The sequence below is a fragment of the Apus apus genome, chromosome 1 (assembly GCF_020740795.1).
Source record: "Apus apus isolate bApuApu2 chromosome 1, bApuApu2.pri.cur, whole genome shotgun sequence".
In the NCBI taxonomy this organism is placed as follows: domain Eukaryota; kingdom Metazoa; phylum Chordata; class Aves; order Apodiformes; family Apodidae; genus Apus; species Apus apus.
Genome location: NC_067282.1, coordinates 139,829,642 through 139,854,596, shown reverse-complemented (window position 1 = coordinate 139,854,596; position 24,955 = coordinate 139,829,642). Strand labels below are relative to the sequence as shown.

General features: G+C 39.6%; 1 protein-coding gene across 3 annotated transcripts in view; it reads right to left on the bottom strand.

The window, feature by feature from the left end:
* Positions 1 to 24,955, bottom strand: part of RERG (RAS like estrogen regulated growth inhibitor) — a 107,344-nt gene that overhangs the window by 5,486 nt on the left and 76,903 nt on the right. For all 3 annotated transcript variants that reach the window (XM_051613587.1, XM_051613597.1, XM_051613582.1), the window contains exon 3: positions 14,775 to 14,831. In XM_051613587.1, coding sequence (XP_051469547.1) covers positions 14,775 to 14,831 — 57 coding nt within the window. The remainder of the gene's footprint in view (positions 1 to 14,774; positions 14,832 to 24,955) is intronic.

Genomic DNA, 24,955 nt, shown 5'->3' with positions numbered 1-24,955 from the left:
ACTAGAGCAGTGCTTGCCACAGCTGCTGCTGCTAGGAGGGGTCGCCCCGGTTCCCGGGAAGCCGCCCCACCACGGATCTCCTGCCGAGCCTGCCGGCCACATCCCAGGAACCACGCGCTACAGAAGGAGGGTAAACGCACACACATTCACACACACGCACTCTAACTTTTCTACCAGGCTCAACTCCTACCCTTTCACTCCATTGATTTTAAATCTTTCCCTTGGAGTGTGCCTTTAATAAGACCATAGTACCTTTGAATCCCTTTTCCGATATACACCTAGACAACCTCTCCTGAACCTTGATCCCTTAGTTTGTGTTGACCCTTAATAAACCGATTGATTAGTAAACTAAACATTGGTCTAAGTAACAATTTGTGAGCGTGGTGAGGGGATATTCTAATCTACCCTCTAAGATAGGCTCCCACAGCGGCCGTTCCTCTGTGAGAGGCAGTGCCACGTGTGACCCTCGGGCTCATTCACAAACCTCTCCCCACTGGGTGGGAAGTCGCGAAAACATCCTGACAGCCGGTAGCCCCCCAATAACAGCCTGCGACAGACATACAGCTTCACTAATTTTTCCTTGCTTGAGCTCTTCCAGACCTTCTGGAGCACACTCAAGTCCTCCTTTCTTCAAGTCTCTGGTGACTCTTTCACCTCTCCCATATGGCAGACCTCTTTCTTTCTCATGTCTTACACTTGCAAAGGGCTGTGTCTGTGGACACTGCACTCTGTGCCCAGCAAATGGACAGAGTTTCCTGTGCAAAGAGCTCTGCAAGTCTGCAACCCATTCTCCACGTTTACTCATAGTTAAGGCTGCCACCTACGAAACACAAGTATCACTACTCTCAAAGTACCCAGCTCAAAAGCCTGTCACTGCTTAGCTTGAAGTTTGACAAGATCAAAAATAGTATGGTTGCAGATGAGGGAACCAAACCACTAAGCTCAGGCGTTACGCTGCGATAGAATTACAGAACAGTTAGCTATTTTAGGAATGTCTCTGAAACATGCTGAAATCATCACATTCCCCTCTTCTAGCAAGGGCTCAAGTAGTGATTTCCTCATGTATGATTTACAAGGCTAACCAGTGGGCATTATGCATTCACACTATGCTACAGACAAAAAAAGGAACCTATTTACTGTGTCCCAGGTTCTGGAACCAGGCAGCTAAACAGAAAGCCAATGACAAAAGGGCTTGTTTTATCTTAATGAGCTGATAAGTTAAATTTGATAGCATTTGACCTAAAACTTGGAAAATTATCTGTGCTAACATTCAGATTTATTACTGTTGCTAGCTCACAGATGTCCTGTATCAAAAGGCAAATACATATGCTGTAAAACTTTGGCCAGTGACTATAAATGATTTGCATTGTCAGAGACACAATTATTTGGTGCAAATCTCCCTAATAGGAACAAAGGATAACTTTAAGGAAACACATTTCTTGAATTAGAACTTCTGAAAAGACTCATGTTTGATGTTCTGTAAAGGCTCACGTTTGGTGAATGCCTTTTTTTGTTACATACTGCAGAATGTCACCTCTTCATAGTCGTGAATGTGTCAGTGATGTCAACACTCTCTTCCCAAATAAAATATGTCACTTCCCTTCTGTGCCACCTTAATTGCTTTAAGTAGCACAGCTGGCTCTAATAGGGACAAATGGTCAATTAAAGTAGGCAGATGGCAAGCAATCTTGCTGTAGGGCTTCAGACAATGAAGACCAGGTCTTTTCAAGGCTATAAATAACCCTTATGTTGAGTGTTGCAAGGTTGTTGAAGGATTTGGAGTTCCAGTTTTGTGATCCTGAGGCTATACCTATGCAGCAGAGGAAGATACAGCAAAATCTCTCAGTGGTATGTCCTGTCTGTCTCTTGTATACCCTCCTAGCTGTAGCAATTTCCTCAGTGGAATGCAGAAAAGGCTGGAGCTCTAGTTTGGTGTGGAAGCTGCAAGGATACAGCTTTAGCAGGTTATTTCAGTAGCTAAAATCTTTGGTGCTAGGTTGGGGTTCCCTGTGCAGCACACTATGTCCAAGGTCATTTAGGATGTTATGCTTTGTTTCTTTGGGGGAGAGAGAGAGCTTGGAAGAAGAGGTGGCTCCCTGAATGAATAACATGATAATAGCTCCTTATTTCTTTAGGCCTTGCAATGCTAAATGCCTTCAACCATCTGGCCCTGCTTGACAAGTAGATGTTGGGAATTGGTTCACATAACTTGAGAAAGGGCTCATCCAACTATATCTGTGAAATGTCCTTCTCAGGAGGCAGTGTGATAGGCCAGATGGTTTTTTCCCATGAAATGAGAGAATAAATCTCAAGGAGTAGACTTGTGCTCATTGCAAAAAAACAGCGTGATTTTTAAATGATACTTGTATTCTCAAAATAGGATTCTGGCAGCACTTTATGTTGCAAGTTCAACTCACTTTGGCTGCTCACTTTGAGGAAGGAATTTGATCCTGGATGAGCAATACTGCTTTTGGTCAGATTAGTGTAAATACATATTAGTAAATGTATTTCTGTTCCAATGCTTTGGAATGTGTGGTAGCTGGGTGAATTTTAACAAGGAGTGTAAAACAGCTGGATACTTAAAGCAATTTTTAGTGTAATCACAGACAAACTTCTCCTTCAAGGGAACAGAAACATCTGAAGAATGCAGCCGTCTTGCAAGTTACAAGCCCTGAAATCGTGACTTCCAGTCTGTTCACATTGCTCTTGTTGTACTTCACAAATGCACTACCCACCTCTGGGATTTATGAATATAGTTTTTCCTGTGGCACTTTGCTTTTGGAGACATGCGGCTAGAGAGAAATTGGATTATTTGAGCTACCTGCTAGATCTCTAACTGAAGCCATCAACAGTGCAGGTGGCTGTGTCTCTGCTAAGCACCCTTGACTCTTATTAGAATTGATGAAGTAAAATAGGAGCTGGATATAGCTTGTCTGATCTCTCTCCTGGGATAAGTCACACTTCAATAGCACTTATAAGTCTAAAATTGTTCAGGTGTATCCAGGCTGTAAATGTCTTATGCTTGCATTATCATGGTCAAGTAGATAGAGGAAAGTGTAGCACTGTACCAGTGTCTTCCAAGATGATAACAGGCAACTTTCTGAGCTTTAGATTGTCATTTGCACCAGGTGATGCCTATATACTATATCTATAGGTAATATGACTGTGGTGCCTGATGCCGCTAGCATTGTGGAAATACTCTTAGTTGGTGGTTTGCTCTGCCTCAATATAAATCAGTATATCTCATCTGTTTCTGGTTTGGGTGTGAGCTATGGTTCTATTTGTATTCTCAATAATAACATCAAAGGTGCTGGTAATGGCTGTGTGGCTTTGAAAATTGATGCAAATTTTAAGGTCCTACTTGTCGATAAAGCTACAGCCCCCCTCCACCCCCAGCACTCTCACTGTGCAAAACACTCACAGTCCTACCACTTGAAAAAAACTGAATTTATTCCAGAAACATTTGAAGGTGCCAAAAACACCTGATAAACAAATTGGGAAGTGGTAGCAGTTGGTTTAAGTCTGTTATATATTGCCTCAATAGTTCATTAATGGCAACTCAATACAATTTTCAAATTTCCACAGCTGCTGAATAACTATTGAAAAAATTATTTGGGGAAAAAAAAAAAAACCAAACAAAACCAAACTCTCCTGGGGCTCTCTGTGTTGATAAGTGTGTTGCAAATGTTCCTGTTCTAAGCAGTATGATTTTAGTAGTTTTTTTCCTATGTATTTATTAAACTTCCATATAGAGAAAATTTTGAAGCCCACAATCCATAGACTGTCCATCGATATGAGATTCAGTCCCAGCTTGATCATATCACATCCTCGAGCTATGCTTACTAGGACATATTTAATAGAGTTTTGGCCTATAAGATTTAGCTGGTCATTTATCAAACCTACTTGTCCAGGACAATCCTCATCTATTGAATTTTCTCTTGCAGAAGATTGTATTTTCTATAGAGAAACTATTATCTGGGAAGTAATTACTAGATTGGGGGTTATATTTGCAGTTATGTAAAAAGCTGTGATGAAGTAAAAAGCTGTTTTCAGTAGTTTTTTATCTTGAACAGGCAATATATATCAGGGGTTTGTCTCAGCCCTGGAAGGAAGTATTTGCATCAGAAGGGTTTATTGATTTTAGGAAAATGCCTGTAGTAGGAGTAGGTAAATCGGCTGAGATGGAGCAATGACATACACCCTTTCATATGTAAATTGATGAACAACCTCATCTCTTTTGCTTGCTTTTAAGTGCAGATGAACATAAACTGTTTCCATTCAGACTTTCAGTTCATTTTTGTCAAGAGTGGTTAATAAAACAAGGACATACAAAAACGCTCTAGGGAACTTTGTTCTCATGGTGGCTTTCAGCCAGTTGGATGTGAGAACTGCAAGGACCTAGAGGAAGAGCTTTTGCGTAATAATTATAGCTGAGTTTTCAGACCAAAAAGCTACTCCTAATGAACTTCTAAGTTATGGTTAAAATCTTGTTTGATGGCAATGCAGCAGTGTGTTTAAAAGACTAAAGTTTCCCGTAATAATTTCTGATTACATAATTAAGGTTCTTGTGAGGAGGTGGTTTTTTTGTGTTGTTTTTTTTTTTTTTTTTTTTTTTTTTTTTTTGTTTGTTGGGGGTTTTTTGGGGGGGTTTTTTTGTGTTTTTTTTTTTTTTGTGGGATGGGAGTTTGTGGGTTGATTGTTTGTTTTTAAATAAACTTATTTAAACTCCTGCAACCTTTGATGTCTACCAGGATGGCACCTTTCTCTGTCACATTTGAGAACAGTGGGGAACAAAAAATTACCTCCATTACTAACCCTGGTCCTGTTTGATAGGTTCTCCAGAGCTTGCCTTCAGCCTGTCCTTTTGAAATCTGTCCTCTTCTGCATTTCCTTGTTGATGCAGGAGCTTTTCATCTTTAAGAAAGCCCCTGTAAGTTAAATGTAACTTCCTGACTCAAAGTCTTTCCTGCCTTCTTCCTTCCCCTGCCCCAGCTCTTCTCAACAGTCAGCTGAATGAATTTTTCTTGCTTGCATCCAGCTGTTACTTACCCCATCCATTATTTACCCTACAGGAAGGTTTTTATTCTGCAGCCATCCGTAGGTTTACAGTAAGAAAAATATTATCCTTTTGTATTTAGAACATATTTCAAATGCAAAGGCAATATATCCCCATGTCTCTTTATTGGTATCACACACCCAAAAATAAGCACAGTGTGGTTATTTATCAATAATACCATCAAATTATATGCCATGCATTGCTATTGCAATCATAACTCTCACATGTAAAAGAAGAAAAAATAGTAAAAATAATGTTACTGAAAGGAAACTGACAGGTCTGATAAATGGACTTGGATGGTTCAGTGGTCATAAGTGTTTCTGTGTGAGTAACCTCAAGAGTCTAGAAATACAGAAGAAAAAGCTCCAAGAGGTTCTACAGTACCTGTGATATGCTTTATATGTATGACTATAATACTACAGGAACATTCATCTCGATCTACAAATGAAAATAAAAATATGTAAAATAGGACAAAGTATTTGTTTCAGTGATATTGAATGCAAACCTAGGGACTCTAGCCTACTTCACATGCAGGCTGCTGTTGTGAAGTTTCTTTTAGAATTGAAATGGTGATGTGCAAAGGACTTTCTTTTCTAACTTAATTTTTTGCTCATTTGGCTGCTTCCTACAAGGCTGCATTTGCTGTAATCAGAACTATGACTGCAGTAGAGCAAGTATTCCCAAACTAGTCTGATTAAAGCTAAGCATAAAAATGTCATGTGGGAGGCACCGCAGGCAGTGAGTGTGTTTTAGCTTTTAGTAGAGCTGCTTTTATTTTGCCATTTTCAGTCCAAGGCAAAGCTCTCAAATGTTTCTGTCCTGTATAAATCCAGGTTGGGTGGAGATTAGGGACCCATTAATTCCCCATAGAAGGCATGAAGCAGAAGAGCAAGTGTATGCCCTGGACAGTCAGCAGGCACAAGCCCACAAACCAGGCTGCAGGCTCCCGGATCCATGCAGACAGGCAAAGATTATTAGTAGGTGACTTAAGAAGCTTCAGATGCTGTGGGGACTCATGGGGGACACAGGATGCTCTGTGGAGCACAGGGACACATGCAAAGAAAACAGCTAGTGCAGTATGAAATATGGAAACAAATTCAGATGAAATGAGGTTTTGCTAGGTCTGTTGCTTTGTGAGCAGCTTGTTTTTTATCACTTTTTCTTATTTTTAATAAAGTCTGAAGGAAAATAGATGGCTAGTGCATGCATAGCCCCACTAGACTATAAAGGTCTCATCTTGATACGAAAGGATCTGTTGCATTCCCAAATTTGTGTTTTAGGTAGAACACATGAGAGATATAAAACTAGTCCACAGAAAAGCACTTTTTCTTTTTGCATTGATGTTTTTCAATAAATCACATTTTGGCCTCCAAATTGAACTCCTAGAATAGAGTTTTCTTGAAGATATCTTTGAAAATAACAGGACATATGCCTGTTTGTTGGCTTTTGCTGCATACGTTTTTTTCCTGCTTGCAAAGACTGTGTTTCTTTTTATAAGAAGGTGAATGGCATTATTTTTCCTTTCTTAGAGGTTCAGTTCTCATCCAACTTTTACTGAGATAGGCAGAGAAAATATGTAGAGATACCTGGGAACTGGATTAGTTAAGGCACACTAAAACAATTGCTAGGGTTGTACCAACAAAGCTGGAGCAGTGCTAACCAGTAGGGAGTAAGCTTCAAAGCTTGAACTGTTGGTTTTTTTTCCTTAAATTTCTGATTTAACTTTCCCACCAACTCTAAGCAGAGGGAGTATTTTCTGGTAGGAATGAAAGCCACAACAATTTTAAGTATAAATAAACCATATTTTGCTACATTTTTCTGTTTGATTGTGGCAAGTAGTCTTTGTTAGTGAAGCTGTGAGTTTCACCTTATTTCTGCCAATATAAATGAAAACTAACCAGGGAGATGTTTCTCACACCTAAACCAAGAAAAACTAAAGCTTGCTCTCCTGAAGGTGCAAAAGCAAGGACTGGAAACTTCTGCTTATCTGGAGAATATTTGAGAATATGATGAACAAGAAAAGTAGGGACAAAATATTTTGCAGCTGTAGATACAGCAAGAAGAGCTACTGCCATTCCTGATTTTTGCTGCTGAGCTACTGTAAAAAGGCAATATTTTTATTACTGGCATCAGGAATATCTTCATCTTGAGAATCGTATGAAAGAAAAAACACATTTTCAGATAACTGCTCCCCATGTTATTTTAAGCATCTTTCTCTGCTGCTCTCCATTATAATTTCATCATTTCCAGTCTTTGAGCATTTTTAGAAGCCAGTGTTGAGGGTTTAAGGTGCTCTAGGCAATACCAGTCCATTTTCTTACAAACACCTTGGAGAAATCCACAATCTTTTCACAGTTCATTGTCGTAATAAATTCAGTATAAATTCCTACTGCTGAGGAGTATAGTAAAAATGCTATAACGTATTAAATAAATACCAAGTTTAGTAATGTTTCCACTGTTTTGAAGTGGGGAAAACCAAAAGCCCAGGTAGATACTTAGTAAGGCACAATCTCAGCTATTGCGTACTGTATCCATTAAGCACTGAGACAGAAGGAATAAGTAATTTTGTTAATTAAAATCAAGAATGGTAATAGCTAGAGTCTGGCTTGAAAATAAGGCTGTTTTCCAGCAATTTATTAAGCAATTTCACATTTGTCATGGTACTTCTTGAAGCACAGGTTGGCAGCCATTCCTCCTACCCCCATATGGTTGATTACCATTACATCTCACTTTGGCTGAAAGCCCACACTGGACTGTGTGTTATGTCTAGCTTGTGCTTGGATAAGCTGTAGTAGTCAACATGGGTGTTCAGATGAAATATGCAGAAGGCAAACTTCTGCAAGATGATGGCAGGGCTCTCTCCTCCTTTGCTCACCATGGAAAATGGTTATTTTTAATCTTGAGCATGCAGATGATCTGGTCTGTAGCACTGTGCAGACTGCAGTATCCTGTTTTGCAACAGGAGGCAGAGAAGTCTGGAAGGGAAGGCTTCCCAAGGTACCTTCCTCCTGGGGCTGCTGGTCTGTCAACCTTTATATACCCTAGGGCTGAAGGGACCATCAGTCAATGATTTATTAACACTTATTTTAGTATGGGCCCATTTGTTAAAAGTTTTTTTGCTGCCTGGGAAGTTTCTCTCTCAGCCGTACTGCTGGGAATTAGTATTTTTATGGTAGGGGCATGCAGTAAAACTTTCATGGGTGTTAAGGTAAACTTGCTGAGTGAGCCAAATGCCAAGAAAACTAGAAATCTACAATATACAAAGACATATGTTTCTTCAACTTGTGATCTGCAGCAGTGAAAGCAATTCTGGGGATGAAAAGTTTGTATTCAGATGGTGTTCCAGCTGTCCAGACAGTGTTAGCTGAATAAACCAGAGAGGAAAGGCAGTCCTTGAGAACTGTGTTTGGATCTGAGGACCTGAGCTCTTTTTCATGGCTGCACTGGCACAAAGTTAGCCCAGGAAGGTAGTTCTTGCATCCTCTCTTGCTAGAGTAAATTCTTCTTAGTGAGGTCATGGCTCCTGCAGCTAAGCTGTTTATGGTTCTCAGCCTTTTTGATGGAAGCTGGTTGGGCTATAATCCCACTCTACTCTGTTTTTTAATGTTGTTTGTAGAGATCTGTATGTATCAGGTGCAGAAAAGAAACTCAGCATACCAATATTTGCTGGGGTTATAATGTCAATCACAGTATGTATGCTATCTGCAAACTTCCCTTATGGTCCCTGAATGACACCATTTTGCTAACATAACCTCCAGCTCCAGATGTGGTTACATACACAAAACTACCCTTCTAATGTAAAAATAATCCTTCTTGCAAAAAGCTTTCCAATGGGAAAAGCCTTCTTGCCAATGTAAACAATACCTTTACAAAGTGGTTTCTGCTGTTCTTGCCACAGTGGTGAAATTTGTAAGTCTTGAGATGGTCTTGAAGACACACAGAGGTATCTCAAGCACTTATTTATCTAGTAGACCTTTCCACAGTCCTTTGGCTGTTCATATAATGCTGGCAGTGCTCTCATGGGCCTTTCATAATAAAGTTAATGGGACAGCAATTTGTACCACCTTATCACTTAATCTTTGCTGCTTTACTGATACCGACACATTTTACCCATGGTGTCCAATAGACTGAATATATTTTGCATTAGGCAGGAGTTCATGGAAAGAGAAGTTCAGGTTTTTTCCCCTTCCTCTTGAAAGAGTGAACAAAAATCTGAGCGACTTAAAAAAACTGTAACATAGTTGGAACCAATACTCTTTTAAAATATCACTATTAATCTAGTAGTCCTAGGAAAATTAAAGGTTTTCTTGACTCATGTTTCTCTGTAGTTACCTCTGCTCCTTCAAACTAATGAGTAGTCTTTTCTCTGTATTGTTCAAGTTAAACTAACCTCTATGCTTTCTGTCTCTGCCTTCAAAGACTGGCTGGTCTGTTATGCCAGTCTCTTCTGCCGATTATCTGCTCAGGGACAGTTTTCCTTTCAGAGGATTAGCAGAGTTGTATGAAATATGTGAACAGCTAGAGAAGGACATCTAAGGATAGTGTGACAAAGCCAAGTGAATTTTAGAAAGGTCAACAAAAATATTAACTCCTTGGTTCCTGTTAGTTTATAAGTTGATGTGGTTTAAAATTCAGTCTGGAGGAGAAATGCTTAGTGTTCTGTTTCCCTTTGATATGTGAGTCTTAACTCTATGAGTACCAGTTACTTAAATGATTTATACACCTGTTATGATATAAAAGATTTTATAGGTGAGAAGCAGAGGCAGAGAGACTGCAGGTAACAAATCAGTGGCAGAACCATCAAAAGATCTGAGGACCTTGACTTCTGCACTTCCAAGGGATTTGTTTGGTTTTCTTACCTATACAGCAAAAAAGTCCCTGCAGCTCAATGCACCTGATTCTCCCAACTGTGCAGAAATGCTAATGCAGAATAAATTACATAACCCTGATTATAATCCCCTGTTTTTTTATCTTGGATATCCCAGCTCTGTTTCTATGTAGGCAAATTGTCTTGATTATGGTAGAACAATGAAATTCAGGTATTTGAAGTTCAGTACAAACAGTAGTTCTTAGCAAAATACTGCAAAACTTATTTTAAAAAGCTTCCACTTAGCCATAGCTATGATTAATTTTTTCTTTTGTCATTTTATCCAGGAGATTCTCCTTGCCCATCATGGCTATGGAGGCAGGTAATTTGTTGTTGTCAATGAAGCATTTTGCAGGCAAAGAGATTTACTCTGATTCTGCATCACAATTTTTAAAATCAATTAATTATCACTTGTTTGATGGCAAACCACAGTATCTCAATCTTTGAGGTCAGGTGAAGGAACCCTAAACTACAGGCACTGCCACTAGTTCGTAGGGGAAATTGCTGAGATCTAGACTGTTATTCCTATTTACTAACTGAAGTCCTACATTCAGGGTAAGAGTTTACCCATAGAGAGTAAGAGGCCAAATAAAGGTCTTTGCACCTCCACCTTAAAACTCATGCAGGCTGGGTGGAGAGTGAACTGAGAACAGCCCTGGGAGAAGGACTTGGGGGTGTTGGTTGATGAAAAACCATGAGCTGGCACTGTGTGCTTGTAGCTCAGAAAGCCAACTGTGTCCTAGGCTGCATCAAAAGAAGCATGGCCAGCAGGTCAAGGGAGGTGATTCTTTCCCTCTACTCTGCTCTTGTGAGACCCCATCTGCAGTACTATTTCTTGAGCCCCCAGCACAGGAAGGACATGGAGCTCCTGGAATGAGTCCAGAGGAGGGCCATGAAGATGAGCAGAGGGCTGGAGCACCTCTCCTGTGAAGATCAGCTGAGAGAGTTGGGGTTGTTCTCATTTGAGAAGAGAAGGCTCCAGGGAGACCTTATAGGAGTCTTTTGGTACCTGAATAGGCCTACAGGAAGGCTGGAGAGGGACTTTTTACAAGGGCAAGAAGTGACAGGAAAAGGGGTAATGGTTTTAAGCTGAAAGAAGTTAGATTTAAATTAGATATTAGGAAGAAATTGTTACTGTGTGGGTGGTGAGACATTGGAATGGGTTGCCCAGAGAAAGTGTAGATGCCCCCTCCCTGGAAGTGTACAAGGGATGGGGTTTTGAACAACCTGGTCTAGTGGAAGGTGTCCTTGCCCATGGTCAAGTCTCAAGAGGACTACCTGCAGTGGTGCTGCAGTGAGGGCAACTGCTTGAAGGCCACAAACTCCCCCTCAGCCACCTCAGTGGCAGGCAAGTTGTCAGCCTGCTGCCACCCTGTTCCTGGCAAGCACTGCTGAAATGGTACATAAGAATGGCAGTTTTTCTGCTGCTTTTATGATTCTCTCAACAGAGAGAAAGATTTCTTAACTGTAATAAAGCAGAAAGTTCTGTGTTAAATCCACTGCAGATGTGTTGCTTATGTTTGTGAAACACTTTTAGGCTGTGGATTAAATGGTGCCCTTTCCAGCTCAAGTGTTTTTAAGCCTTCTAACACCACAGTGAATTTGCTTATTAATTCGTGAGCTGTGTTCTGTTTAAAAACACAAAAATTACTGAACTATGGTGAAATCTACGTGGTAACCCAATCCACTTTCTCAGTACATATTTAGCAAGCTAAAGAAGACTAAGTTTAATGCTGAATTCATATTTTTAATCTTTTAGGAAACAACTGTATGTGTTCTTATTAATGTGCCGCTCCAGCCTACTTCTACACAAAGCTCCTTCGTTGGACCTTCTCATTCTGTTGCACATGTGGGATAGTTGTGGGATTTTATACATATGGATTTAAAGTGGAAACTCATTTGCCTTGACAATACCAGGTAACCATTTAGCCTGAGTGACCAGTCATTTAAAATAAGTACAAAATCTGAAAAATAAAAACATGCCAAAGTGATGACAGTGACCTGCCAGTTAAGCAGAAGTGATGCAGAAATCAAGGCTGACACTTAATACTCTCCTGAAAAATTACCTTTGCAGTCATTACCCTTTGGTTGAGAATAGTAAAATGGAAAGTACAGGCATATGTACTTTTTCTGTGAAGATGCAGCTGTCCTACCAATGCTTGCACAGATCCAACACCATGCACAAAAGTGGCAGAGCTGCAAAGCCCTGACTTCAGCAGCAGACCCATGTGCCAAAACTTGCAAGGTTCAGTGATGCTCCTCAAGCCAGAAAATGTTATTTTGTGGTTTATAATTTGGCTCTTGGAGATACTGCAGGATATCCAGATGCTGCTAAAAATATGGTCCTTCATTTATTTTCTGGCAGGTTAGAGTAGTAAAGGATACTTATAAGGTGTTTTTTTCCTTTCCAGTTAAAATGTGCCACCCTTAAATTAAGAGGACAAGTTTTTTTTTACCTTGAAGCTTAGTTTAGAATAATGCTGAATTTCCATCAAACTTTGTACAGTTTGGTAAAAGCTTACCTAAAAATAGGAATTTTCTTGAGATTCCTTGCATCAGAGTGCTAATGGGTGGTTGAAAACTTGACATAAGAAATAACTTATAAATACGACAATTTTCTTTGACAGCCCCAGTGATTTTTGGCAAAACCTCCTGTTGCTTAGTAGCTAGATAGTTTGCATCAGTTTTACTCCTGCCCTTTCAAAATTATTTGACAAAGCTACTTATTCTCCTTGCAGGGCAAATGGATCTCATTGATGCAACAAACTTTATATTGGTGAAATATCCCTCTTCCCACCCAACTGTCAGTCCATGACTGCTATAAATAAATGAATATATTCAGCCAAAACTTCTCAGTAATTCAGCTCAGTGATGTTAATGGGTAACTGGCCACTAAATTACCACAGAATTATGATAAAGTTAGAAATGAGTTCTTTAAAGCACTGCTTCTCAAAGTTTTTGAAGGTACAGTCCCTTTCTGATTAATTTCTGAAGGCCTGAACAGTGGTTAGAATTTCAGGAGATTTTTTGTCTAACAGTTCAGACTCTCCTTTGAATCCTGTTGTGACCCATAGTTTGAAACACCAGTACTTTAAAAACCAATTTCTGGTGGGCAGCTGCCACCAGAGACTACTGTAATGAAGAAATAACTTTCTGATAATAGTTTTAGTTTTTGCATTTCTCAAGCCTTTGCCTCTGAGCAACTTAAAGCACTTAGCTTAAACGATGTATTACAGTTATTGTGAAGCTGTTATCCTCTAAACTGAATTAGCACATAGAATTCACTAAGTCAGAAGAGATTTAATTTTTATTTTATTGAGATAGGACTGTTGTCTGCATAGAAGCTTTCCATGTTGCAAACAGAAGATTATTAGATTCCTGAGGGGCATGCTTAATTTGCAGTTGTAAATTAGTAAAACAAACAAATGTCAAATCTTGCACACCCAAAACCGGCATGAGTCCCTCATGATGGGGCAAAAACCAAACCTCTCAGCTTGCTAATAACTTAGTTTGTGTGCTTAAACAAGGCAACAAGGATACTTTTGCATGCAGTGTCCCTGAAATAAATTAATGAACTTGGACTATACTGATACAGAGCCCTTTATATACTTCTATTGTGAAGTTCTTAAAATGATGTGTTAGTGATAGAGATGTAAAGTACTCATAGAGTATTACATTGAACACTCCACCATGCAGGTGACACAATTCACTGATTAATATATTTATATTAGCAGATAAAAGACTGTGTCTGAGCTCAGGTTGTACTCAGAATTATTTTCCCAAGATGAGATTTCTGTTATCTGTAATTCATGTTACCAGATTAAGATACTTGGTATGATACTGGATACTTCTGCTTTGTTGAAAAAGCTGCCTGGATTTTGCAAGAACGTGTATTAAACTTTCATCTGTTTCTGCTGTGCAAGTTTATGGTGTTCTCCAGTTCTTCAGTGAGATCTCTGAGAGAAGGAAACTCAGCAAAGAAATAGGTATTTAACTGTACATCCTGTGTTTTTCCTCCAAAGAAAGGTTAGGAAGGAGATGGCAACAGATTGTTGGAGAAAAGGAAATTTCCCAGTCCCTAACTTCATGTGTGAATCGCTTAGTCCTGAGGTATTGAAGGTGCCTCCTGAGATATGAATGCTTCATCTCAGACTTCTTGGCCTGGATTTTCTCTGGTGCAGAGCATTCAAATATATACTGACTTAGGAAATAGCAAGAAATTGGACCTTGGCATGAATTCTCAAGTGAGGCCTCTAATTCAGAGCAACTGTTTGACATCTCCTTCTGAGAGATCTGTGCCAGCTTCTCAGAAGTGCCAGACACTCCACCAGAGCAGTGGAGAAGACATGCAGGGATGCTCTTTTGATGACTAACCCTACCTGTTTACCAGTTAAGTGAGGTGTAATGTATGTTTGAAAGTGAGGACAATAAACTTACCTAAGGGTAGGTAAATGTTAAGTACCTACCTATTTTTCAGATCTGTATCCCAGCCATCTTATTCTCTGACAGCTGGTGTCCGGGTTATCCAAAAACAGAGAACTGACTGCACACTACATAATTTTCAGAGTGAAATACTAATGCAATTGCTTTAATGGCAAATTTCCCACTGATTTCTGTGAGGGAAGAAATGTGCCTCATACTAATTCTGCGTGCATCTGAGTGTGTTACTAACTCTCTAGTATGCCATCTTAGGTAATAATTTGTTTCGGCTTTAAATGACTACAGAGAAGCTTTCTTACACCAGATTTAAGGGTTGACTGAGGCTTGGAATTTTAACTCTATGATTTTCCATCACTTCAGCCATGCTATTATATACACAATACCCCGTGTATAGAATAAAATGCAACCTACCTAGTGTTGGGTCGTACTCCCAGATGAATCGTTTGGTCAGGAAGCGTACAACGAGAGCTGGAGGAATAAAAAGGTGCCACATGAGATGCACAAGCCATCAACTCATCTGCTTTTTCTAAAGCTTTCCCAGCAGACTCTTCTGAATGAAGAAGCATGCAGTAGCTCTCCTGAACTGTGACCAGAATTCTGCATTGCTTGTTGTAGCAGTTGCAGCCTTTTCACTGTTTGTGACCCACTTTACAATTTTGGAGGGGGCAAACAAATGAAAAAAACAACTCTTTGCAGCACTAATTATTTACCCATGTAACAATGCAGGACAAAGAATGCCTGAAGGTTTTAAATACTAGTATCTAACTTTTTTCCACCTTTATTTTTTTGTGTGTGGTCACAACTGTTTCTACCATTAAAAAGCCAAAACAGCGCTATGAGCAGATGAGCTTTGAAAAAAAAAAAAACCACAACACAACAACAAAGAACCAACAAACAAACAAAACATCAGATGGTTTAGATTTCCCAGAAATGTTGGGAAAAGGGTTGACAACTTTTGAACCAGGGTTCAAAAACTAGGGTCTTAAAAATAATTTCTGAAAACTTTCCCTTTGGATTTTAAACTTACAATGTAAGTTATAATGTATAACTGGCTAAATAGCTTCCTTCTGTATTTTGGCATGTCTTCCTTGCAGCAATTCATCTTCTGTGTTTTGCCTACTTGCCACTTGAAGTAATGAGCTATAATGTTTTAAACCAATAGTCAACAAATGCTATTAATAAATTTGCAGAAGTAGAAATAAAGCTTTAGATTTTTGAGCAGTTTACAGTCTGGGATTTTGCTCCTTATGTTCTTATATTGAATTTTTTATCTTCCTCCACCCCCTTTAAAAACAACCTGTCAGGATATTATGTTCTAATTTAAAATTAAGTAGTGCCTGAATTTCTAGTGATGTAAACTAAGTGTTTACCACTGCCAACTATTCCAAATCCTCTCTGAATTTTCAAAATGGAGCTATACATATCACTGGACTAGCTATGATTGTAGTTGATTACAGCTATAGGAGAAGTTTTCCTTGTCATCAGCCCTACAAGATTGTTTGGTGGTTCTTTTTGTTGCAGGTGGACCATAAATGGTGACAGCTAAACCCTGTTCTGATCTTTTTCAAAATTAAAGCCATGTGAATGCCCCCCATTACACACTTCTGTGCCCAAGGCAACACTCTGCAGAATACATAGAATCAATAAAGCTTTGTTTAATTGGAACCTATTTTAAAAATATAATCAGAATGTTAGTTTTCAGGAAAATGTCACTATGCCTCACAATTGGAGCAGCAATAAGAAGCTAATCCTAAGGAAGTTGGTTCACTACACAAGAAGCAATTTTAAATCTGTGTTATTTAAAGTCTATTTTCCTTAGGAAATCCTATTTTAAATTTTTTTTGGTCTTTGCAGAAATGTTGTCCCTGGCCCTCAGAGTGACTCTGGCAATTCTTAGCCAAAGTAACTTTACAAGTTTTAGTCCTATACTACAAGAAGATTCCTGAGTAATTTACGTTCTGCATGTGATGTCTGCACCAGGACATTTTCCCCTACATTTTTTCTCAGCTGAAACAGTTTAAACATCTTTGTTTAAAAAATGTTTTGGTGGTTTTTGTGGTGGTTTTTTTGTGTTTTATTTATTTATTTTAACTATTTATTTCTTTTTGCATTTTGACTGGGGCAGTGATGCTGGGTCAAAGTTCCCCTGACACATTTTTTAGAAGACTCCTTACCATCTTCTTTTTCAAGAACAGGTTTTAAAAATGCTTTCTTCTTTCAGAGCCATATTCTGAGGGAGAGCAGTAAAGTGCTATCTGTATTGCGGTGCCTCCACCTGGACCTAAAGTAGCTAGTGGAGACTGAGAAAAGGCTAAAGAGTGGGGGAACCTTCTCAGGTATCTTCATATTTAAATGTGGTCGACTTAGTTATGATAACCTTGTACTTGTAAATTCTGGAGAGGAGATTTGAAGTGATGAAGGGGGTTGGAAAAAAGCACTGATGTGTGCGACAGGATGTACAGAGCAGCAGCTCTGAAGTAAAACAGGGAGAAGAGCCGATTTTGGAGGTAGCCCAAATGAAGGAGGTGAGAAGATAAGTGATAAGAAGGAAAGGCACAACTGGACTGCAGCTGCTGAGGTGAGCCTGGGAGAAAAGAGATGCAGCTGTGTACACAGGATGAATGGTACAGGTGTTGAGTGCCACAGAGGTGAAGAATTTAGAGATCACAGAAGGGAGCTCTAGTGAGGAGGGGGAAAGTAGGTTGTACTTCTCTCCAGTGGGGAGGCCTGCATGCAGAAATAAACACACATGCAAGAGAGAGCTGAAGGAAAGAAAGGAAGGGTGGGAGGCAGCAGCCATGCATAGGGCAGGATGGCAATTAGTGTCCTGTCCTGACAGGTCTCAGTGGGGAGCACAGAAAGCCCAATGAGTCACTCGCTAGACATTACTGGTAATGAAGTATTTGCATAAGGCTTGCTTGGGGACAGTGAAGGGAAGAAAATGCCATCTCAGCACAACCCCAGGGGAGTGGGGAAGTGTCAGCTTCAGAGCCATGTGCTCTGTGCCAGTCCTGAAGGCTAGCACACTCAGGACTGTGCAGAGCTGCTATTACTGCGGGACTGGCCCTGCTCAGCCTCCCTGCTTCTAGCCTGGCTGTGATTCCCTCAAAATATTCCTTCTTTCCTTCACGGCAATAGTCACAGCCCCTCCTATGGAGTTTTTCACTTCCATATACTTTTACAAGACTGAAGACCAGCAGCTACATTTCACAGACTTTGCATGAGATGCTCTTAACCCAGTGTCTGTCCTGTTAATAACTATCACAAGCTATGTTGGATAGGAAGTGTCTTCACATTTGCCTCATGAGGAAGGCTTAGCACACAAGCCCTTGGACACCCAGTACTAAACTATGTATGTCACTTCACAGTGTGATTTGAGTGAAAACAGTCAATGAGAGGAGAGCCAGGAAGGGCACCAAATGTTTGGGCTGTAAGTCGGAAGATCAGCTTGCTGGCTCATGCTGCCTGCCCTAGTAATGATCCCCCTAGAGCAGGGGTATTACTGTGGAGCCATTTTGTTTATGTTGAGCTCACTCGCTGACAGATTATATCACTTCTGGTTTAGTCAAGTGCCTTCTGCCAGCAGAAGATTCGGAAGTGCACTACACTGAGAGCCATAGCATTCAGATTTCTGCTGCTGGCATAAATAGCACTTTGGGCAAAGCAATGTGTCCTTGTGACTGTAGCAGTGCTGCACAGAAAGAGATGAGATGAGATGGGTGTTACTGCCTTCTCACCTTAGCAAAGCTGTGTGTGCCCTGTTTGACCTGTCAGCCTTATTTAGACAGGTTTAACTCTAATGCTAACAATGAGTCAAAAATAACCCAACATACTAAAAAAAAAATAATAAAAATCCAGATGCTATGTTTTGATTAAAAATAACACTGAGGTTGAGAATGTCTGAAATTCATTAGTTTCTGATTAAATTGAGTGACTAATTGCAGCATTCATATTAAAATGACCATTTCCAGTGCTTATCCTCAAAGAAGATGAAATGCATATTGAAGCAGGTAAGATTCAGACTGATGCAGTACCTAACTGGAGTGAATTATGTGGTCTTCTACTGAGACTAGTCCAGGCTCTTTACAGAATGCTTACTCCTCGTGAAATACAAGAACTTGCAGACTTAGAAGGAAAGAATCTCCTACAAACTGCAATTTGGATTCCCACTATGTTTTTCAGAGACATGACCATTACCTAAAGGAATTGATGTAATGTCCCAGCAAAGGAAGAACAGACTCATGTCTCTTTCTGCCTTTCCTTACAACCTCACTTCCAAGTCAGCTGTTTGTACAGGGTTTAAATTAGGGTAGAACTTGGCCCAAGACTTTAATTCACTCATGTTTAAACCTTCTGCTTTAAAAGTTATTCTTGGAGAAGAAACATGACAATCTGTCAAATACATTTGCAGTGTAACTCCACTGAAGACAATGAAGTTATATCGGGAATTAACCTGGCATAAAAACTGAGATTATCAACCACCTAATTACTGAATTTCTTTGGGACTTGTGTGGCTGAATCCCTTAGTAAGCTTTAAAAATCTCAGTTCATCTCTTTTGGAACATTTGGTGATTTTGGTGTTGTTTTGCTTCTTGCTTTAGATAATTGTTTGGATTTAGTAATATATATATATGCGCTCTGGCTAAATTTACAATCTGCCTGAATACACATATTCATGAACTTGTTATCATTCTAGCCAATACAAGCTGAGCTTTACAGGGAAGAATGGAAGAAGGGTTTTGTTTGAAAAACATCCTCCTTCCCCAAAAGCTACAGAGTTCAAAGTTTTTTTTCTATGAAAAATAACAGTTCTACACAGTGAAATAACTGTATGATGACTCTTTCCTGCTATGAGAATTTACAGCTATAAAAATGGTCTGAAAGTAGTCCCATTATTTAATTTATCAACAAGTCCATTCCTGGTGCCATCATGATGTGTTATCAGTAAACCATACTTGGTAGAATATACTAGAGTGGTTAAAGCTAGAGGTTATAATGACTGAAAGGCACTTTCACAAATGAACTATCAAATTTTTTTAAATGTATGTTTTTGTTAGAGTTCATCCTCCATTTACCACCTCGGAGGCCCCTCGTGTATCAGAATTTCAGTCTCCTTGGCACATGTGGTGAGGGCCAGCCTGTGGCACAGTGGTGCCCCAGGATTCTGGCATGCAATATGCTGCCTCCTTAAGCAGCTCTGTGTTCTGCTTTGGGAGGTAATGGTTTGTTTTAAAGGCACTACCATGAGAATTTACTCTGCTTCTGAAAGTGCAGGTTGTCTGGGGGTGCGTGTGTATGTAAGAATGAACTTCCAGTGCTGAGTCCTTTTTTGGTCCTGCTGCATTGTGGATGTAAATGTGGAGTCATCACTTCTGGCTCTGTGCCAGTGGGCCTGGGTCTGACTCAGTTTTGACAGTATCTCTGGTACTTCAGTGATGTGGGAATATATGAGTGGTGAGTGAGGCATCCACAGGAGGATTTCTCTGCCTTCCCTTTTCTCTTGATTTGCTCACTGTGATAACTTCTGATATTGGAACCTAACAGGCTTTTAGTAAACAAGAATGTGAATTTAATGGAGCTAAACAAGGTTAGGAAAAGGAAAGGAAGAACTGTATCAAGTATAAAAATTGTCTGCCTTGATGTCTCAAACTTTGCATATTTCATGCATACTTGAATTACTGTCTTAAGCAGTGAACTGTTCAGAGGAATTACCGTATATGCTTGTATAATTTTTCTGTAACAGCACAGTGAGATTCTCCACTGACTGATGATATAAATCTAAAAAGTATATCTACTTTTTATAAATATCAAAAGCATACATATCATTAAATATGCTTATATATATAACAGTTTATATATAGTATAATAATAAATACAGACTAAGATTGAACAGCTATGTGTTGCTCTTGCCTTTCAGGAGGTTATGTTGCTTAGTGTAATGCAAGCCTTTTTTCTTCAGTGGTAATGATGTGGGCTTCAGTTCTGTGGATCTGAACACCAAAAATAGTTCAAAATTCTTTTTGTTCTGCTAGGATATAAAGGGACTTGAATACCTGTCTCAAATCTGTCTTAATCCCCACAGAAGGATTATGTACTAAACCAACATCCCCTGTTCAAGTACTTCAGAAACACTGACATACTTAAAATATAATAATCAAGCACTTTATATCCAATATAACTTTACAGTTAATATTTTACATGCTGAATATGCACTTAGCAGGACTCCAAAGACTGCTTCAGATGCTAATGCAGTAGCATGGTCAATTAGATGTCAATAATTGGCCTTCTTTTGGCAAGGTATTTGGAAGGACTGTGCTACTCTGGAAGAGACAGAGACCTTAGTCCTACTCATCAGTGTTTTTTAGAAGTCTTCATCAGGATATTAATGCCCTGGCCTGAATAAATTTCAGTGTAATTAAGGTATTTTTTAAAATCACTGTCACTTTCCAGTTTCTACTACCAAATTTTTAAAGAGTCTTTCTATAGTTAGTGGCAATTTCAATTTATAGCAGATGTAACTGCGTTTTACTGCTGTGGGAAGCACCTGATTAGTTCAGGAACTTTTGAGTGGAAAGGGTCTGGAGAAAAGTAACTTGTTTCAAGGAGCTCATCTTAAACCCTGGCAGTCTGTAGCACTGTTTATTTACTAATTTAATCTCAACTGTCTTAATAGCAGACTGGAAGGAAGCACTACATCAGATTATTTTGCAAGCATTTTTTAATTGCAAGGAATGAGGTAAACAGTAACTTGTGCACGCACATTAGTTTACTTCTGCTACCACTGAAAATAACGTAAAACTCATTGGCTTAAATCAGTGCAGTGAAACTAATGCTTGCAGGTGCTCATGAAACAAAATGGTGAGCCATCCATTTCCCTACTTGTGCAAGGATAAGTGCTCTACCTGTATTCACACTTATTTCCAGGGTGACTGTTTACCCTGCATGTTTCTGCTCTCTTGCTCACCAACCAGACCATGTTTGGGCTGCCCAGGGTTAGGCATGCTACATGTCTGTGTATGCCCAGGCACAGGGTCTTGTGGATGCTGCAGCTCTTCTGCAACATCTAACTATGCCTGGTCCTGCTTTTGTAGGCTTTCAGCTTTCAAACAAATTGAGTTCAATGTTAAGATATTGTCAGTATCTCCCTTCACAGCTTGAGATGTTTGGCCCCCAGGTTAGTGGCTACGTTTGCCACGTCTCAGAGACTGCAATCTTGGCACAGGCATGTTAGCAAAACAAAACCACTTTCCTTATTCAGAACTGAATGAGAAAAATATAGGAGTTGCTTGTCAGAATCTTTGATTGTCACCACAGCCTAATGTTAATAGCAGAAAGTGTTTATTGTCTTGCTTCTGGCATGGTAATTTTACAGTAAGAGAACCTCTTCATATATTCATCTGAAATAGTCTGCTGTGAATTTCACAACATACACAGTATAGTAGTCATGCATCCCATTGTCACTGAACAGGAGGATTTTTGTCATAATGGTCTGCCCAGTGCCTTCAGTGCTGGAGTCAATTTTTTATAACAGTTGCTGCATATGGAATACAAGCAGGAGGCTTAATTTATATTACTCTTTCCCATTCCACAATATATTTTCCCAGAATAAGGTTGTTTATTTCTCAGGTCTCCTCTCATACAAAAGATAAATGATCAGACTGGTGTGTCTAAAAGTTTTGACCATTTGAGGAGCGCAGGGTGTAATATTCATACTTCCACCAGTTCTCCTGGCTTGACTTCATTGTATAACTTACGTCGCTCCTTTTTCAAGACTAAACTTTCTGGTGTGCTATTACTAACACATATGGTTTTCCAAAACATAGTTAATGGTAACGCCTCCAGATGTTCGTGTGTCTGAGACAGAGCGTATTTGTGATTGAGCTGTAGAGCAAGTCTTACAGATGAGATCACACAAATAACTGTTGCTTTTCTGTATGACTGACACGGAAATTGCTTGAATTTGCATGCTGTTTTGAAAGGCACTGAGCACAGTAAAGTAAAATAGGATTTTCAGCATAAATCTTGGACATAAACCCACTTCCCCAATCTCAATTTGGAAAACTAAAAAAATTATTTGAGAAAGAATTGAAAAAAGAAAAATTATTTTCAGGAAAAAGAAGTGGAAAGAATTTTTTCTCTAAAAGTTCAATACTTCATTAAGACATTGGGAAGATGACAAAATTTTCAAGGGGCTGTAGCTTGTTTGTATTTTTTTTTTTCCTCCCAGTGGTAACTTTAGAAAACATCCCACTCTTCTTTTGGTCAAGTAAGTCTGTCATCTTTAAAAAGTAAAAAGAAAGGTAATATAAGAAGGAAATTCTATAATGCTTGAGACAACAGGATGATTTTCTGGTTATTGTCAAAGCATTATTGTATTAATTCATTTTTGTTGGAAAAATGTACATTGAGCAGAAAGGCCATTTTTTGAAAGAAAGCTAGGGGTTTTTTACATGCCCAAACTGCTCACCATTTGTTTTCAAAGAACCTGTCATGTAGGAAATGCAGATTTAAAACCAACAAACAAACCCAACACCCAAATTGTAGGGTTTTTAACTAGATGCCATATTTGCAGGGAGATGGCAAAGATGCACTTTCATGGCTGCAGCATCCACCAGCTACTCAGCTTCAGCTGATCTCTGTGTAGCAAAAGGGTTGAAGGCAGATTTCGCTCTGCTGGTGCTGAGCCTGGTGAAAGGCACAGGCAATGTGAGTTACTTGAGTGGTGATCCTGAGAGGAACCTTGATGTTGAAGGTCAGCCCTTTTAGAGATGCCTTGAGCTGCTCCCAGGACAATGTGGAGATGCTGCCTCATCCCCTGCTAGTGCAGAGGGAGGAACATGCATCAACACAGAAGGAAGCATGTCCAGTGCAGTGCGGAGTTGATTTTTGTTATTGTTCTGGAGGTTATTTTTTCATTTGTTTTGTTTTTGTTGTTGGTTTTAGTAACTCTGTGGGGGTTTGGGTTTTTTTTGTTTGTTTGTTGTTTTTTTGGTTTGATTTTGGTTTGATTTTTTTTAAAGGCTACCCTTCCACTGTTGCTCCAATCCCTGCTCCTTTTTCTCACGTTCAGAAAGCAAGAGGAGGAACTGGAAGAAAGGGGAAATAAGTGAAATTGCCCTATTAGAGAAGGTCAGCATGTCCTGGGAAATCTGTGGACCTCTTTTCCAGGGACTAGGGGAGGGAGCATGGTCTCATGCTCAAAGGAGATGAAGAAATTTTTCCAACAAAGTGAAAAGCCAGTTCTGTGTGAATCCTTGATCAGGGTAGGGACTGGTCTACAAGGCCCAGCTGTTCTTCAAGAGCATTCTGGCTTCCAGAACCAACCTGGCCATAAATCCTTACCAATGCCGAAGGGGGAGGCTGCTGGTGGGAATGAGCTCAGCAAACTGATTTGTCTCATGCTGGGATTAGTGGTTGATGGTTTTGGGGGCTGGCTGATTTTTCACCATCCTACTGCCTGCTGTTCTTACCAGGAGCAAAAGACATTTTGTTTTACATGGTATTTCCTGGAAAGGCACAACATACTCTTTTGCTGCTAGGCTAAAGACAGCCTAACACTAAAGGCTTAAAAATAGGGATTTACCAGGTCCTGGTGAGTCAGCCTGAATGAGAGGGCAGTTAGCATACTGTGAGCAAGGCCTTTGGCATTAATGCTGGATCACTGCCTATGTTTGTAATTTTCACAATGGCAAAAAGTACCTTTGTGAAAGTGCCTTGCTATGCTACAGTTAGTCACTTAAGTCTGTAAAGATCAGCACAAATGGTAAGCAGAAATGGCATCACGTGTTACCTCGCCTCATTTGCCTCAGAAACCCAGTGATGCAAAGGCACGCAGAGCTCCTTATTTAATTTTGGTAGGCAGCACTGCCTGTTTCTGTGTGGTCAGACTCTGATAGGCTATCATTCTCTTCTCAGGCTGACTGGAGTAATTTTCTTGTCTTATTTTAAGTCTGTGTATACTTCATCAGATGAGTCTAGAGCCTGCATCAAATGAAAAACAAGCTGTTCCCTGGCCTTTTCAGTGATATACTTCATTTCTTTCCCATGGACACCCTGGCTTTCTGGGTTTGGCTCCATGAAAATGTCAGATAACCTGGAAAAAGCTACAATTCAGATGGAGTAGGATATACAGGAAAGTATTGAAAGATCATATATCCTGTGCAATCTCCAACTTGCTTTGACAAAGGAGCTAAAGTGAACACCTAGAAGTTCATATCAGCCCTATTGACTGATTTGTGGCTCACCAGTCAAGAGATGCATGCCTGTAAGGTGCTTGTGTCATGGGGAAATGAAGAATTAGGCAAAAAAACCCCCAAACCCCACTGAAAACTTACTCATGAATTTTTCATTACTTTCTTTTTTAAAAAACCTGATGACATAAGCATTGATAAATGTTACATCTTTTTAATATAACGCACAATAAAATATGTATGGGAACCCATTCTTTACAAATGGTGCTGTTAGCTGATTTTACACTGCAGCTCTTTGGCTACTTGGAATTTTAAAGGGAAAAGATAAGGGATAGTTTTCCTTCTGACAGGCTCATTGCCAAGTACCTGAACCAGACACCTGGAGAGGTTCCCAGAAGAATG